The 17,841-nt window shown below is 50.3% G+C and overlaps 1 protein-coding gene and 1 long non-coding RNA gene across 19 annotated transcripts in view; one reads left to right on the forward strand and one right to left on the reverse strand.

Annotated features, from left to right (window-relative positions):
• The window catches only part of LOC106505021 (uncharacterized), a 25,835-nt gene extending 13,598 nt beyond the window's left edge, over positions 1–12,237 (reverse strand). Inside the window, exons 1-7 of one of the 5 annotated variants that reach the window (XR_014816400.1) lie at positions 12,081–12,237; positions 9,171–9,546; positions 8,254–8,557; positions 7,839–8,168; positions 5,054–5,198; positions 3,586–3,642; positions 3,221–3,354 (exon numbers count right to left, since the gene is read on the reverse strand). This is a non-coding gene — a long non-coding RNA (uncharacterized LOC106505021). Of the gene's footprint in view, positions 1–2,713; positions 3,355–3,585; positions 3,643–5,053; positions 5,199–7,838; positions 8,169–8,253; positions 8,558–9,170; positions 9,547–12,080 lie in introns of those variants that run through there. The other 4 variants (XR_014816402.1, XR_014816399.1, XR_014816401.1 and 1 more) reach the window with 4 other exon arrangements.
• Positions 1–16,330, forward strand: part of CACNA1E (calcium voltage-gated channel subunit alpha1 E) — a 607,618-nt gene extending 591,288 nt beyond the window's left edge. For 7 of the 14 annotated variants that reach the window (XR_014816370.1, XR_014816372.1, XR_014816373.1 and 4 more), the window contains 4 exons: positions 3,246–3,357; positions 7,912–8,092; positions 9,330–9,520; positions 11,728–16,330. Coding sequence is in view for 5 of the 14 variants with exons in the window: in XM_084977833.1 (XP_084833959.1) it covers positions 3,246–3,357; positions 7,912–8,092; positions 9,330–9,520; positions 11,728–12,270 (1,027 nt within the window). In the remaining 9 variants the exon portion in view is untranslated. Of the gene's footprint in view, positions 1–3,245; positions 3,358–6,814; positions 6,944–7,911; positions 8,093–9,329; positions 9,521–11,727 lie in introns of all 14 variants that reach the window. The other 7 variants (XR_014816369.1, XR_014816366.1, XR_014816368.1 and 4 more) reach the window with 2 other exon arrangements.
• Positions 16,331–17,841: the final 1,511 nt, after the last annotated feature.

Consider the following 17,841-nt stretch of genomic DNA (forward strand, 5'->3'; position numbering starts at 1 on the left):
ACTTTTTTCCAGTCTAACTCTCCTGGAACCAGGAATCCCTAAATATTACACCTTAGTAATTGCCAGAGGCGCGAAATGCCAGGCTTGGGGATGAGACCTCTGTCAGAATACCATTTGGGAATCTCACACCAGGAATTATGTTCTGCCTGTGGTGGTGGAGATCTGGTTTGGAAAAGCATTGTTTTCAGAGGTCACAACCCAGCCTGTTTGGAAGAGAAGAAAAGGAGCAGAGCCATGCCCCAGGCTCATATTGACAAAACACATGATGTGTTGAGGTAGCAGGCGGGGGTTCTTCTGTCTGCAGAAAACAAGTACTTGTTTCTCTTTGGTCTGTGCAGGAAGGAGGCCAAGGGGCGTGATGAGAGCACTAGACTACCTCCTTAGAAGAGCTGTCTTTCAAGGGCCTTTGGCTTAGAAAGGAAGGATACCTTCCCCATCTAGACATGTCTTAGCCATAACAATCTGCGGTACAAAATAACTCCCGCCATTGGCCCCTTCCGACTTCTCTCCCATATGCTTCCTAATGCAGGTACTCATTGATTTGACCAAAATTTACAGAGAGCCAGGGTGACCCAAAAGCTGGCACAGGCAGTGGGGTTTTCAGCCGTCCACGTGGACACAATTCTTGAAAAAGAAATGACGAGCGTGAGCAAGGTGAAACTGTGGAAGAGTAGGCTATGGGGATGCTCCATACAGGAAGCAGTGAACATAGTTGGAGCATCTGAGGAAGCGTCCCTGAGGAAGTGAACATTTGAGTGAGACTCAAAAGCAAGCATGTCAAGAGGTGAAAGCAAGCATGTAAGTTTGAGGAACCTGAAAACCGTCCTGATGGTTGGTGCACAGCGAGATCAGGAGAGGTAGCAGGGGAGGGGTTTGGAGGGGCTGGGCCGGAGGGATACAGAAGTTTAGTTTCATCCAAGGATAATGGGTCACCTGATCATCAGAGTGGCATGATCAGATCCGGGCTTTCCCAAGATCATTCTCTTATGTAGCGTGGGCTCCATGGATTGAAGGGAAGCAGCTGGAGAGGTGGTATACCACTTAGTCAGCAGCTGCAACTGTGTAAATTATGAATGACTGTGGCGTGGACTAACAGGATAGAAAAGTATAGAGACAGTCAGATGGAGAGGTAATTCAGTCATAGAATGGGTGGGATTTGGTGGTCGATTTGCTACATGGCGCGCAGCAGAGGTGCTGGTTTGAGCCCCTGGGTGGATGTAGGTACATTTCCTGAAACGGAGAAACCATTGGTGCAGCAGGTTGGTTGCTTGGGGCCATCTGTGTTTGCAGAGCCCTGTCTTGTTCACGTAGAGACGGCTCTGGGGCTACTGCGGTGAATGGGCCAGGGCTCCTCTCTTGTGAAGTTTCCATTGGGTAGAAAACCAGATGTGAGCCAAAATTACGGGACAGGAGAAAACCTGTCATTTTTGATATTTAATTACAGTTCCGAAAAGGGCTAGGACGAAAAAGAAAAGAACTGCAGTGCGATCTGAATGCGTGTGAAGGGGAACTGACAGGTTCTGGGGCGGGGGGCGGGGGGCAGTTAGCAGAGATTTCCTTAAGGAAATGACGTCTGCTAGGAATTTTGAAGAATGAATTCAAAAAAGAGCTGGCCAGGGGCCAGGAGAGTCAGAAGTACTCTGTGCTGGGAGAATAGCCTTTATTCAAGTCCTGAGGCAGAAAGAAGCCTGGCACATTCAAGCAACGAAGAATGTTAGAATTCAGGAAGCAGGGGGAGGCTGGCGAGGTAGAAAGCGGATCTGACAGAGGCCCCACTCAGGCTTCTGGACGCCATCCTAACAACAGTGAGAAGCCAGACAAGGTTTTCAAAGTTAAGAGGTCACTCGGGGTTCAGATTGTTTAAGTCTCTAAGGTTGTTGAGTGTGATTTTTAAGGGCCCTCTCTACCTACCTGTGGGGGCTCCTGCAAATGCTCATTTTCCGCAGGACAAAAGGGGACCCGTGTCCTACAGAGCAGTGCTCATCTCCTTTCCAGTGGCTCTTAGTCATCTTCCTCCGTGTGCCTTCGCCTGACAGTTAAGCAGCCTTGTAAATAGCAGAGTGCTCTCTAGCAGGTGTAAAAATTCAGCTGAAGCCCTTGCTGGCCGTAGCGGCACAAGTTGGGTGAAAAAAAATCTGCTCCTCAGATTTTTGCCTATGATCCCAGTCTCAGTAAGATTGTGTGGATGGATTCTTTTGGAAGAACTGACAGTTCTTGCTCACGCCTCAGGTTTTCCACTGGAGTCACAGCCCTTAGCAGTAGGCTCTGCAGTGGCTCTCTCTTCTCTAGATGGGACACTGGCAGAGATGGTGTCCCATCTCTCCCTGTTAAAACTCTACTCCACTGAGAGAGCTGCTTCCCAGTCACTGTTGTCCCTCTTCCCATGATCAGGAAACTCCATCTGTATTGTCGGCAAGTTCTTAGGAAGGACCGGCTCCCCTTTTTTTTTTTTTTTTTTTTTTTTTGTAACCAGCCCAGTGGCTCCTATTGGCTCAGGGTGTCTGAAGGTACCAAACCACTGTTTGGTACCAGACACACTGTGATAGCTCCCCACACTTTTCATCCAGAGGCCTCTAAACAGTTGGCCAACTCTGTCCTTGACCTCATTACCATTTAAATGTCCTCTGACATAGCCATCGACCGAGAGGTTGTCACCTCTTCAGTATCACCTCTGAAATCATTCCACCCAGGTCATAAGCCAACAGACACAGTGTCTGGTATAGAGCAGTCCTTTAATAAATGTGCATGGCATTGAATTGTTTCATTTGGCCAGGGATGTTGGCACAATAATGCCATATTCTTCCAGAGAGTGGAAGAAATTTTTTGAAAAGACTATGACTGCCTAATATTTAAACAAACTGTTCACTGTTTAAACTATGGCATTTTTCTGCCGAACAGAGAAACTGAGCAGAAACAGGTTTACCATCTAGCATTGGTCTTCCATATGGCTGAGTGTGACAAATGATGTCATTTGTCACAGATATGCTAGTCGCCAGCAGAATGATGAATGGTTCCACATGCAGGTTAAAAACAGTGGTTTCTCTTTTCCAATGCTTAAAAAAAAAAAAATTCTATTCTAGGGCTAGCCACCTGTAAGTTACCAGGCTTACAAACCAATTGAGGCCAAGGGTGTGGCCCTTGCTGGGAAGGAAGTCTTGTCTGGGTGAGAATTGATAATGGCCATTACGTCATGACTGATTCTCTCTTATGCACGCATTACCTCTGAACTTGGCATTCCTTTGCAGGAGTGGCCGGAGTGGATACCCTTCGATGAGTCCACTCTCCCCGCAGGAAATATTCCAGTTGGCTTGTATGGACCCAGCCGATGATGGACAGTTCCAGGAACAGCAGTCTCTGGTGAATGAATGAGTTACATGAGCTCAAAAATACTTTCTTGGTTTCCTGATCCCTCCCACTCTCATTTTCAAGTTTTATTTCATAGCCATGATCCATAAGAAAAACCTTTTCTGATAGCCCAACCAATCACCATGGGAGCTTCCAACCATCTCCCTTTTCATAAATGAGTTCCTCCTGTTCTCTGACAAGTGCTTGCTCTCTGATTGTACAACCTTAGAGGTTTTTTACCTGCTGCAGGAGCTTAAAATGCTTCAAGCCATGCCCTCTTCATTCATGCTTCTGTGCCTCGAATGGAGAAGCAAAAGTTAGAAATAAAATCTTGCCTTTGATAGGGAACCTTAGGTTGAATCATAAGAATGAGTGGCACCACCGAGGCAGCTTCCTGTAGCCCAGGAATGCCACATGCCAGCCCTGAAGCGATGCCCACCTCCTGGAGAACTGAGGGGGAGCCTGTGTAACAGTGATTGGTGTCCGCTAGAACATGTGGAAGAATCTCATGCCTCTGCTCTGTGTGGCTCAGGCAAATTGTTCCTTTTGGTCGCTATTCTACACGATCAAATACATTCTAAGAGGCCCCAGACATCACTCTCCTGAGCCTAAAGATTTTCATTAGCATAAATGGCAAAATTCCTGAGAACTCTACTGAGTGGACTTTAAACTTAGAGACCAGAGGGCAGACAGAATTTTCAGTTTTATGAATACAAAGCTAAAATGTGATTCCCAGAGATGATGGAGTTTCCTGTTATTCTTAGTTTGGGAGCCATGAGATCATGTTCCCTCCTGAGCTTAGAATTAAAGCCTAGGTCATTGGCTTGGAGAGAAAAAGGGCAAAACCCAGGCTTTCCAGGAGTCTATAGAGACAGCTTGGGCTAAGTGAGTTCCACGTCCCTTTGATTCTAATTCATCTGTGCTCTTCTCTCCCCTTCATTTTTTTCCCCTGACCCCTCACCACTGCTACCGTGTACCCCAGAGCCTTCCTGAATGGATGTGTGGGTGGAGTCAGTGTGGCCTGTCTGTGGAGGGCATGTCTGATGGAACGGGTACCCTTCTGAGGGCAACAGACACTTCAGTAACTCCAGCAAATGAGTGATTCCATCTCCAGTGACTGAGACAGGGAATTGTGCATGGTTGTATTGGGGAGACAGCCAGACCAGCCCGCGCCCCCAGTGTCTGCATGTTGCCTGAGGGGGTTCTTAGTAAGATGGCTAAGAATCCTTGGAGGGATTCCTTGCCTTCCTCTTGCAAAATTAGACCAAGGCCCAGGGACTAATTGGTATAGATATGTCACTCTTAAAAGGGCTTCTCATTTTATGGCTTGCCTGGTGATGTGTCCAGTGGGAAAAAAAAAAACCTCAATAATGTATCCTTTCTTTCGCAGGGAGGCTTTGTCACATCATCCTTTCTGCAGGTTCCCCAGGGCTGAGACATAGTGCCAGGACTCTCTGGATCTGTGTTCATCTCATTGTCAGTACTGGCGTGTGTATTTCAAGTCAGGTGTCAGCTCGTGCTATACACTCACCACTGTGTACTGCTGCCCATCCTCTGGGGCCCCCTGCTCCACATCCTGGGGCCTGGCCATGATGTGTGTGTGCGTGCGTGTCTTGCACCACCTCTGATACCCGTAGACTGCAGCGTTGTTATCACATCTGTTGTGAGTCGGACCTGTGTGCTATATACTGCAAACACTGTAACTTACTCAAGTGCACACATCACGTCCTGTGAAGGCAGTTCCTACCAGGAGCCACTCCGCTACATGGTCGTGGAGGCCAAGTGGATGTCTCAGGCACCTCTTCCTTTACCAGTACTGTACTCCTACTCCCAGGGTTTTAGGGTGTCATGTCCTAAACAAAAGAAAGTTTTAGTGTCCAGTATAATCTCCAGATGTCCAGGATATTCCTAGGCCTCTTCGTTGGGTGGCCCATATAAACATTTTTCAAGCAGCTCTGCTTTTTATGCAGTGACACTAACTGTTTATATAGAGCATGTACATTTGCCAAACTAATATCCTTTACACAGGAAAATTAAGGGCCCTAGAGAACCTTAGAGATTTCCAATCCCACCTTCTTAAAGCTCTCAACTAGCACAGTCCAGTACAATAGCCACGGCCAATGGGTAGTGATTTGGACACTTGAAATGTGGCTAGTCCAAACTGCTGTCCTCTAGTGTTAAATATATACCAGCATAGTCTCATGAATTTTGTTATGTTTATTACATGTTGCCATGGGAATGTTTGCATAGATCAGATTAAGTAAAATCTAGTATTAAATTTCATGTTTTGTTTTACTTTTACAAATGTAACCACTAGGAAATTTTAAATTATGTAAGTGACTCCCATTTTATTTCTCTTGGACTGCACTAGTCTAGAGCATTCCTAAAAGATAGCTACCCGTTCCCTTTGGGGGATGGTTTCAATCATAAGAAAGCTCTTTTTTTTTTTTTTTTTGTCTTTTTGCCATTTCTTGGGCTGCTCCCGCGGCATATGGAGGTTCCCAGGCTAGGGGTCTAATTGGAGCTGTAGCTGCCGGCTTAAGCCAGAGCCACAGCCGTGCAGGATCCAAGCCACATCTGCAACCTACACCACAGCTCACAGCAATGCCGGATCCTTAACCCACTGAGCAAGGCCAGGGATCGAACCCGCAACCTCATGGTTCCTAGCCGGATTCGTTAACCAGAGCCATGACGGGAACTCCAAGAAAGCTCTTAAAGTCATGTTTTTTTAAGGCTTGAGAAGATATATTTGACACTAGAAAATAGTGACTTTCCTTAAAACACTGGTTGCTATTTAATTGACATTTTTTTCAGATTAAAAGAATAAACCCAACACTACCAACTCTCAAAAAGTAAATTTCGCAAAGCTATAAAATCTGGAGACTCACCTAGTGATAAATAAGATGATACTTGACTAGAAAAAGGTGACCTTGGAGTTTCTGTAGTACGTTAAGAACCTGACTGCAGTGGCTCCGGTCACTGCAAGTTCTATCTCCAGCCTGGTGCAGTGGGTTAAAGGATCCAGCATTTCCACAGCTGTGGCTTGGATTCAGTCCCTGGCCTGGGAACTTCCAGGTTCGGAAGTCCACTTCACAGGTGGGGCCGTAAAATTTTTTTAAAAAAGAAAGAAACACAAAGGTGATTTCAACCTCTCAATCCTAGGTAGAGCTTTTGGAAGTCCACTTTGCAGGTGAAGCCGTAAAATTAAAAAAAAAAAAGAAAGAAAGACACAAAAAGGTGACTTTTACCTCTCAATCCTAGTTAGAGCTTTCTGTTTGGGACATCTGGTATACCACACATGTGCACACATGGACACAGGCATGCATACACATATAACCAAGGCCTTAAAGACTCAAGTCTCTCTTCAAAAAGCCATTCTTCATATGGAAGAGGCAGAATCATCCACTGGAAGGAAGAAGCAATGAGATGGAACCAAGTCCCACAAGCTTGGCTGTGTGTTTATTTCCAGGAGCCAGAGGTTAGTGAATTAAAAAGCGTGCAGTCCTCTAACCATGGCATCTACCTTGCTTCGGACACCCAGGAGCATGCGGGATCCGGGAGGGCATCCTCTATGCCACGCCTGACTGTGGATCCCCAGGTAAAAAGCAACCACCACCTACCATATGCAGTGGCATCCTGGGCTGTATTGAATTGGTGGGGTATGAAAAAGCATCTGATAGTTTCGACTTGTCCTCGCTCCTTCTCTATAAGCAAGACCTGGCTCATGTTCCTCCACGGTAGGTTTCCAATGAAGCCCTAACTGCAATAGCCTACCCAGAAAAATGGCATAACTCCCTCTGGACAGGCTCAGCATCCTCAAGACGCAACCAGCCATGCAAGGAATAGTTTCCAGGATCTTCCCCGTGTCTCTTTTCCTCCTTCCCTGGCTCCTCTGGCACACGTGCAGTTACCTACACACACAGCTCTGTGTCAGGACTGTCTGTCCTATAACCAGTGCAGGCCACACCTCATTTCCTTGTCTGTTTTCCTGGCTTCTTTTTTTGTCTGTCTGTCTTACATCGAGTTTTGACAGAGACAAGAAGTTTCTGTGGATCTGTTTTGTGGGTCTGTGGCAGATCAAGATGCCATGGTGTAAGGCAGAGCTAGGGAGACCGGGGAGGCAGGGAGCCCTTCAGTAACAAGGTCGCCGAAGCTCTAGCGCTATGGGGCAGGGCCTTCCCTCAGGAGGGCACACCACCCAAAGGCACAGCCTCCCAACGTGGAGACTTTTTGACAGCTGCCCTCACTTGTGTCAGAGCAGCTCAAAGTTCACTGCAGGTCCTAGCTAAGGCCCTGAGGTAGGTGGCTCTGCGGGCAGCTTGCACAGGACGCGCAGCTGCCTGTTTTCCTGAGCAGAGAGAGGAGCCCTGCGCAGTCCAGGCACCGTGTTAACCTAAAGACACCTTTGGAACAGCCTTCTACAGCGAAGGTCTGAGCAAGAGGGATTCAGGGGAGGTGACAGTTTGCAGTCTTTCCCAATCTCAGTCCCACACCTGGCTTACTTGCAGACCGTGTCAGTCATTAATCCAGACTTGTGTTCCTCGGGGGGGGGGCTCGTGTTTTCAGGTGGTGACAGACCCTAGCTCCATGAGGCGTTCCTTCTCCACCATCCGGGATAAGCGCTCCAATTCCTCGTGGCTGGAGGAGTTCTCCATGGAGCGAAGCAGCGAAAACACCTACAAGTCGCGTCGCCGGAGTTACCACTCCTCCCTGAGGCTGTCGGCCCACCGCCTGAACTCTGACTCAGGTGAGCAGGCTGCAGAGCGGGCCTCTCTGTGCTGCTCCTGCCCCGATGGGCTGATTCGGACAAGAGCGGGAAATCGCTGGAATGGAATCCAGATAAAGATAAGGTGGCAGAGAGTGAAGGAAGAAGGTTCCTTAACAAAGGGGGTTCCCTCTCTGACTCACCTCCTGAAACAAAGCAACAGAACCCCCCGCTCTGGCCGTCCTGAAAGCTGATGAGGTTGCTTCCCTCCAGGGTAGGGCTGTCGCCATCACTCAAATGCAGGTCTCCCGAGGGCCTTTCTGCAGAACCACTGGGCTAGCTTAGGGGTGGGTTAAGACCCCTGGCAGGGGCTGGGCTTTACCCACCGACTGCACTTCAGTCCAAACGGTGTGACCTAGAATTGTTTTAGGTGTTGGACTTTGTTTGTTAAGGAAAAGGGTCATATTGATAGAAGCAGAAATCACCGGTCTGGTTCAAATTATTTCACTAGAGAGGAAGCAGAAAGTTAAAAAAAAAAAAAGCCGTGACATGCCCCGTATCAGTGAGTGGCAGAAAGGAGACGAGATGTGCCTTCCTTGAACTTTGGTCTCACAGCATTACAGTAACTGTGTCATTGCTTCACTCACAGCACCTTTTTTTTCTTTTTTTTTTTTTTGTCTTTTGTCTCTTTAGAGCCACATCCGTGGCATATGAAGGTTCCCAGGCTAGGGGTGGAATCAGAGCTGTTGCAGCTGGCCTACACCACAGCCACAGCCACGCCAGATCCAAGCCGTGTCTGTGACCTACACTACAGCTCAGGGCAACGCTGGATCCTTAACCCACTGAGTGAGACCAGGGATTGAACCCACACCCTCATGGTTCCTAGTCAGATTTGTTTCTGCAGTGCCACAACGGGAATTCCTACAGCACCTTCTTAACTCCCTTCTGCTAGTGCCCTCTTCCCCCAAGAACACACACCCATGTTGGGGACATAGACAATTCCTAGGCCACATTGCTGGCAAAGATTCTACCTTGGTGTCTAGCATCAGCAGAAGCGGAGGAGAACGAATGATGCGTCCTTGGATGTACACGTCTTTCCGGTGGCAACTTGCACACTTACCTCTTCACAAAAGGGTGACTGTCCAGCCTCCCCTTGCAGAGCTCCTGAGGACATGTCTGCAGAAACTGCAATTCTCCAGGGGCCTGGTCCCAGGCTGTGAGACTTGTCAGCAACCAGGATGGGCAGGGTTCTGATCCTTTGCTCTGTCATCTCTCACAGGCCACAAGTCCGACACCCACCGCTCAGGGGGCAGAGAGCGGGGGCGATCGAAAGAGCGAAAGCATCTTCTCTCTCCCGACGTCTCTCGCTGCAACTCCGAGGAACGAGGGACCCAGGCCGACTGGGAGTCCCCAGAGCGTCGTCAGTCCAGGTCTCCCAGCGAGGGCAGGGCACAGACCCCCAGCAGACAGGTGAGCGTGGAGAGCAAGCTGAACCTCTGCAGAAAGACAGGGAAGGTGGGCTTTTAACCTTCGGTCACCCTCATGCGGGCATCCACTCAAACCTCAGTTGCGCAGGAAGCTATATCCATTGTGCACAGACATTAGCAACTTCACACTTGTGTGCTCAGAAGTGATGGGAATTCACAGAAATCCACAGAGTCCCCCAGGAAAGACAGTGGTGTCTGGGGGTCCTTCCATCTTGGTCCTCAGAACCCAGAGATACAAAGTCACAACAAGTGAGTTCACAGATATCTCAGGCCAATTGAAGACCAAAGGCTGGATTTTAGCCAGAAAGGTTTCTTTAACCAGTCGCATGACCCTTCGTATTGGTTGGAATGGGGATTCCTTTCTCAATAGGGGATTCAAAAGTCAGGTCAGTTCAACTTCACTGATCTAGTTTTTAGCCACCCCAAGAGGAAGAAGCAGAGGTCTGCTTTTGGTCTGTTGCTGAAACACCAGCCTCGGTCTGTAAGCAATGAGATCCTGCAGTACAGCACAGGGAACTGTATGTGGTCACTTGTGATGGAACATGATGGAAGATAATGTGAGGAAAAGAATGTACATATACATTTATGACTGGGTCACTATGCTGTAGAGCAGAAATTGACAGAACACTGTCAATCAACTACAATAGAAAAAATTAAATCTTATTGCTTTTTTTAAAATAACTGCCAAAGCTGTGTGGAAACATCCTCTGGGGGCTTCTGCCATGGCTCAGCAGGTGAAGACTCTGACTACAGCAGCTCAGGTCACTGTAGCGGCACGGGTTTGATCCCTGGCCTCACCCAGTGGGTTAAAGGATCCAGCATTGCCACAGCGGCAGGGTAGGCTGGCAGCTGCTGCTCATATTCAGTCCCTGGCCTGGGAACTTCCATAAGCCACAGGTGCGGCCATAAAAACAAACAAAGCATCCTCTGGTTCTGTTTTCGTCCTCACTAGCATCCCTTGCTCCCTGCCTAGCCCCCAACCCCGACTCCGCCACACACACACTCCCAGACTCTCAGAGACCAGATGGGAGCGCCACCCAACAGCAGTGAGCAGCGGGGAAGAGGTGGGGCTGCCAGAGCCAACTCTTGGAGGCAGTTTACTTCTAGAGCAGTGGTGTCAAGTTTTGCACAAAACAGAATCACCTAGGGCTTGTTCGAATGGCACATTTGTGGGAACGCAAGGCTTCTGCTTCAGCAGTGAGACCTGCTAGAAAGTGGAACCCAGAAATCTTCATCTGGACGGACCCCAGAATCTCCCAGGAGATGGTGTGCAGGTGGTTCCCAGGTCACACACACCTTGAGAAGCCCTGTTCTGGAGGTCTATTTACCAACCCCTGGGCCTCAGGGACCCTTGGGAGTAGGTGAGCAGATCCAATCAGGCCTGAACCAGCAGATGAGTTTGTGGGCATAGAAGCTGAGGTAGGCCTAGCAAGCAACTTAATACAAAGATGCCAAAAGAGAAGATGAGAGAGGGTATCTGCTTGCCCTTAGATCCAATTCTTGGCGTTCCCATCATGGCTCAGCGCAAACAAACCTGACTAGTATCCATGAGGATGCGGGTTTGATCCCTGGCTCCACTCAGTGGGCTAAGGATCCAGCACTGCGGCTCACAGGTGTAGCTCAGATCTGGTGTTGCTATGGCTGTGTCATAGGCTGGCAGCTGTAGCTCTGATTTAACCCCTCATCTGGAAACTTCCATATGCCACACCTGCGGCCCTAAAAACAAAACAAAACAAACAGTTCTCATGTTCCCCAGACAGAGCAAAACTAGAGCATTCATTCACTTTTTGTGTAATTGTCTTTCCCAAAAGCTTCGAGGCTTTCTTTCAATGGGCCACGTGCTATAGAGAGAGCGCTTCCGTTCATTGCTGCTCAACGACATGTTTGTTCCATGGACTGGCAGCACCTGAGAGCTTGTTAGAAATGCACAATCTCAGGCCCCAGCCCCAAACTTCTGACCCAATCTGCAGTTCAACAAGACCCCCAGGGATGCATGAGCGTGCTGAAAGTGACACACCTGGGCTCCACGGTATGGGCTCCTCAGTCTCCCTTAACCTCCACAAGCCTGAGTAGACATGACTGGTAGCAGAGCAGTGGCTCTAGTGGGAGGGGTTAGGGACCTTAACCAAGTCCCAAGGAAGGACACTGCCCAACCTAAATGCCTAACTGCACGTTTCTCCCACTGTTCAGGGCACAGGGTCCCTGAGCGAAAGCTCCATCCCCTCCGTCTCTGACACCAGCACCCCAAGACGAAGTCGTCGGCAGCTCCCACCCGTCCCTCCAAAGCCTCGGCCCCTCCTTTCCTACAGCTCCCTGATGAGACACACTGGGAGCATCTCCCCACCTGCTGATGGAAGCGAGGGTGGCTCCCCACTGACCTCCCAAGCTCTGGAGGGCAACGATGCGGGCCTGCCCGAGTCTTCCAACCCCCGGCACGCACCACAGGGCCAGCCTGCCTCCCCTCCACGCTACATCTCCGAGCCCTACCTGGCCCTGCACGAAGACTCCCACGCCTCGGACTGTGGCGAGGAGGAGACGCTCACCTTTGAGGCAGCTGTGGCCACCAGCCTGGGCCGCTCCAACACCATCGGCTCTGCCCCGCCCCTGCGGCACAGCTGGCAGATGCCCAACGGGCACTATCGGCGGCGGAGGCGTGGGGGGCCTGGACCCGGCATGATGTGTGGAGCCGTCAGCGACCTCCTGAGTGACACGGAAGAAGACGATAAATGCTAGAGGCTGCTCCCCCCTCCGATGCATGCTCTTCTCTCACACGGAGAAAACCAAGACCTGAATTGGGAAGCCAGTGCGGCCCGGGGGGGAGGAAGAGGGAGGAAGGAGCTGGAAGGACAGCATGCATCAGCTGAGAGGAGGAAGGGCAGGACAGAAGGACCACCAGTCAAACCCACCCAATTGCTATATTCCCCTTCGCCAAGATGGGCACTGCCATAGTTCTGCCTCTTTGCTGGGGAAGGAACCTATGAGACCGTGGAGGGTTATTCCCAGGGGAGAAGGGACACGAGGATGGCTTTGCTTCCCCTTGCCCCTTCCCACTTTTCTATAGCCGTGAAGGGACAGAGCCAGCCTGGGTCTCTGCGCACTGCCCTGAAAAGCCTGGAGGACCTTCTGGCTCTTACCTGGGGAGTGTGGAGACCCTGGGAGAGGAATTCATCCCTCCCCAGCTCTTCCTCCCCAGCCAGCACCCCTGCCGCCAGGGCAGCTGCGACCGTGTCTCATGCGTGATCCTGTGGCTTGCTTCCATGGAAGCAGCACAGGCTGAGTTCACGATCATGGGATGTCAAGGGTAGGAGGCAGAGAGGGAGGAGAGGGTAGACGGGGAAGGTGTGGGGGTGCTGCGGTGGCCGCAGTCAGCGAGGGCTGGTCTGGATGAGCAAAGCCATAGTGCGGCAGCCTGCCTGCAAGGAGAAGGGCCAAGAAGCCGAGGGCTGGTGGTGCTGGTCGGCACGGTCCTGTCTGAGGCATCACCCACTCAGTAGGTGCTGTGCTTCTTAGGCAAGGAGGCCCCACCCCGGGGTCCACAGAGGTGCCTCAGGCTCTGGTACAGGTGATATTTTCAAAGTGTTTCATGAGCTCTGTGACCAGGGCACTGGCTGCTGAGAGTGGGGTCAGAGCTTTGGTGCTGGTGCCCTGTGTCACAGCAGACCTAAGCCCTGGACATGCTGGGCATGGGGGAGCCCTGGAGGTGGGTAAGTGTGGCAGGGAGCACTTAAGGGACTCAGGCAGGGTCTGTTTTCCAAAGAGTATAGAAATAACCTGTCTGTGGAATGGTTTACACCGCCCCAGCACAGACTGGCTGAAGGTCAGCCCAGACTCGGGCAGGAGGCAACAGGCCTCTGTGCCAGGCAGCAAGGCCAGTGCTGTGCCCAGCCAGTGAGGCCCAGTGCCAGTGGCCCGGCCTTCCTGGCCACTCCCCAAGAGAGCAGCACATACGTATCCTAGGTGGGCTCCCCCTCACCTGATGGGGACTTCCAAAGAGATGGGATGGGCCAACAGATTGAAAGGAAGAAGCTTCAGTGAGAGAAGTCTGAGTTTACTGAGGCACTCCTGCGAGGGAGGGGCCCTCCATTTAGCAGCTTCTGCAGCTTCCTTGTGGTGGAGGTAGGTTTGCTAGAATAATTGCAGGTGATGAGTGCATATACCTCAGCTTAGACCTGGGCTGCTCCTTCTAGCAGAGCAGACCCTGATGGGGCCTCAGCACATAAGGTGGCAGGCCTGGGGCCCCGGTGGCCCTGAATACTCCCCTGGGCTCGGCCCCTCCTCAGAGTAGGAGCTGAGCTGAAGACAGCCTCAGGATCTTATTCCTAGCCCTCCAAAACTCAGAAGCATCGAGCACAAGAGATCCCTTTCTTGGCTGATCGATGCTCCTTTATGACCCAGATCATCCATTAGGTGGAAACACATTGCCCCCTATGTCCCTCTCCCGTCCCCCAGCACCATCACTGGCCGGTGGAAGGGTTTCCTGGAAGGGGCTACCAGCAGGGCCTTCCTTTCCCAGCCAGGAGCAGGTGGAGCCTGCCTCATGAGACCCTCCAGAGGGAGGCTTGGAGGCCCCTGCCAGAGATTGCAGGGGGTAAATGCCCTTCTCCTCCTCCAGCCCAGGCAGACCTCGCCTTTTGGGTGGGAGCAGTCGTGGCTCTTATTTTTCTGAAGAAGTTGGGTTTTTTTGTGTTGTTGTTGTTGTTGTTGAAATAGAACTAAGGCGTAGCTGCCTCGGCTCAGAAAAGCCAGACTCCATCCTGTGGCTGCAGAATCATGTGCGATGGCCCTGCCTTCTCTCCCAGACACGGCTGGAGCTTCAGGCCCACAAACCAAAGTAGTCCTGCAGCAGGAGACCAGTGAGGCAGAGACCAAGGCTTCCTGCTCTGAAACCCTCTTCTCCTTTCACTTTCCTCTCCCACTCGGCACACGTGTGCTGGGGCGGGGGGGAGGGACCAGGCGTGTGACTATAACACCCCGATCCTAACAGACGTGATTGTTACATAAGACTCAGGCGCTGGGCCTCGTACTGTCTTTAAAGGTTTCCTCTGCTCGGCGTCATTTCATGCCAAAGTGCTGCTCTGGGCTGCTTTGTGCGCACAAAATTGCTTTCTCTCACCTCGGCAATGCAGCTTTCCAGAAGGACAGGCTGACACAGGACGGCCGTTCTGCACCTGCGAGTCTGTTGCCTTGTGGTTTGAGAAAGCGGGTCGAAGTGATGCCTTCACGCCATTGCAACAGGAGACATTTAGGCTGGCAGAGCAATTATCAGAGTGGAATTTGCCTGCAAACACCAATTTTACTGTGCCAGGAAACCTTTCGGGACACCTGGGTTCCTTAAACTCACATACATGCAAGCATCTGAGTCCTAAAGAAAGTGGCATAATATCCTATAGATGCAGGTCCCTGACCAACGACCTGGGATTTTCTAGAACAAGTGAACTTATGAACTCACCTCTTTTATTCCACTTCCCCTGACAACGAAATTAGGTTTCTTGTCCCTTAGCCTGTGTTTACTCTTCTATTAAGACCAGAAAATAAAAGACAATTTTCTATTAAGTCACAGAACACATGAGCATAATCTTATAATGGTTTCCTTTCTCTTCTGAATAAATAAGAACTTTACCCTTCCCTCTAAGAGCCGACCGAGAGATCCATTCCAAGGTATCAGATTCTGCCTCTTTCCCCTGCAAAGAGGCCCCCATTGACTCTCAAAACCCATGCTTCTCTTTGGATTAAAAATTCTTTTACAGCATCTCGAGCAATTCCAAGCAAAAGAGGACCACCACCAGTGTTGGAACTACCCAACATGATCCAACTCAGCACCGAAGACTCTTTAGCTGAATGTCCGTTTCCCTTTTACTAAGATGAGTCTTCAGAATCTCCTCCAAACCAAAAAAGAGGGAGGTGGTGGGGAGAGCAGGGGGAAAAGAAGGAAGGAGGAGGAAAAGAAAAGAAACCAAGACAGAGAGATGTTCTAACTAGGCTCGTGTCTAGATAACACCTCTCTTTACTTACCAAGGTTCTAGACAGACTTCTGATGGGGAGGTCATGTCTCTTTCTGGGTACCCCTCTGCCTCTCAGTCCCCAAGGGGACAGGGTGCCAGCAGGCCATCAGACAAGGCAGTAGGGGCTCCAGGCTCCAGGCCAGGGTGCCCTGGGAGCTGGGGTCAAGACAGAATTACGCACACTGTGAAGGGACTGTGTCCCCCAGGCTCGATGTGAGCCATGAACACAGCTGCCCTGTGTAGGGTAGTGCACTTTCGTAGCTGAAGAATCTACATCTACCTTGGGTTTCACTTTTCCCCATTCAGCGTCCCTAGGAGGTACTGACGTCACTGATACCATCTCTCGGAAGCTGAACTCCAGATGTTCTGGATTTTGCCTTCCCTTGATTCTGGGACCACAAAGAGAAGATGTCATGTTCCATCCCTCGGCCAGCACGCAGCCTCCACACATCCTCCCTGACACACGCTAGGTGCTGAGCCTGAGTGCCCTCTGCCCTCCCATCCCAGCCCTTGTTTTGCTGCATGTTCGCAACGACCCAACTCCCGAGGGGGTTAAATCTAATCAGTCCAAGCTTATTTGTCAACACGCCTGCCTCCGCGGTGCCCTCTGCCCTTGGGGAATACTTGATTCTCATGAAATACAGCTGGGGGCTCACGAGGTGATAGTCACAAAATGACCTGAAACAGTGTAAGGTGGGGAATTGCTGCAGAGCGTGTATGAAATGTACACATACTCACTGAAAGCCCACTGCAGGGGAATTAAAGTGAACAATTTTGCTTTTTTAAAGAAAGTTCTCAGTGTTTCATTCCATCCTCACTTCTGAAGCCTGCCTGGATGTCTGGTTTTTGGACAGACTTGTTTCATGGGTCAAGCCAGGGACAAGGTGAGAGGTTCTTTAATTTCTCAGCTCAGCTATCATACATCGTAAGAGGTTGTATTGAATAAAAAAGGCACATGTGTAGCAGGACGGGAGCAAAGAGTCACCTATTGTACGCAGATTTTTTTAAAGTTATGTTTTGAGATCCTCAAAGGCCCAATGCCAGCGTGTGCACAGAATCACAGGAGAGTTTCCAGGCCTTGGGATAGATGCTTGCTCACCTGCTTCTCAAGCATCCTGTCTGTCCCTCCCTCCTGGATTCCAGAGCATCAGGCACAACCTGGAGTTTCAGGAGAGGACTTTATACTGCAGGGAATGAGGAGGACACGGGCCCCCTGCAAGTGGCCAGTCAGGGCCTGATGCTTTAACTCCAGACAGGAGCCCCAGCCCCAGAAGGACTCAGGTCCAGCTGTGTATCACTCTGTGTCCCCACTGAGACTGATTTTAACAGAAGCCAAATGAGATTAACTCAGGAGTTGGAACCGAGCCTTTCCATGAGGCGATCAGACGAGAGCCTATGTTAATAAACATTACCTGGATGGGCAGCTTTGTCTTCTTGATCTTCGTTTTGTCCCCTCCGAACCACCCAGTACACCATAGCCAGGTCTGACCCCACAGAGCAGCAGCCAGTGGCCTCTGTGCTAGCGGTAGGGGCAGGCTCGGCCGCAGCCTGTGGGGTGATTTGTCAGCTGCAGCTCACCCCATCAGAGAATAGAGACCGACCTCATGGGGGGACAAAAGACTAGCAACAAAAAAAGAACCATCTTTGGTTTCTGATGGCCATCTTTTGCTTCTCTTGCGTCCCCTCTGCCTTGAGCCTCTGAGGCTGATGCCTCCCAGAGAGGTCACTCCAAGCCAAAGATAACAGATTCAGATGGGCCCAACCTACCCCAGGGTCTGGGACGCTGCTGTTAAAATTCAAGCCAGTTAGAAAGCAGGCATCAGACTCAGAGGGGAATTTAATCACATCGTTGGTGAGGCTGGGGTGCCTCAACTGCCTTCCTATTCTTATAGTCTTTTTCTTTTCCACTGCATCCCTCCATTCTAGAAATGGGGGGTGGGGAGTGTCTTGACCTTCTAAGTGCAGAAGGAGAGACTTTATAATAAGCCATGCTATTATGTAAACATGTTGTTAAGACTGAAATCTTATTTCTCGGGGTTTGAAAGAGTTGAGTAGATCAGGTAAAAAGAGATCAGGGGAGTTAGGTTTATTTTTATTTTTTGTTTGTGGTTTGATTGCTTTGTTTTTTTTTTTCCCCCTGTAGTAGGCCTGCTCTAGAACAGCAAAAACAGATGAATGTGTGCTCTGCAGAGCTTTCTCTTTAGGAGTTAATTTCTGTTAAATTTCATGATGTGATGTTTGAGTCAGAAATCTAAGGTTACACAGTACCAGCTCCATCTTCCCTCCCTGGTTTCCTTTTTTG

Source organism: Sus scrofa, chromosome 9 (genome assembly GCF_054392235.1).
Source record: "Sus scrofa isolate SSC_HxYL_T2T_F1_AM1 chromosome 9, Sscrofa_HxYL_maternal_Yorkshire_Landrace_v2.0, whole genome shotgun sequence".
NCBI lineage: Eukaryota > Metazoa > Chordata > Mammalia > Artiodactyla > Suidae > Sus > Sus scrofa.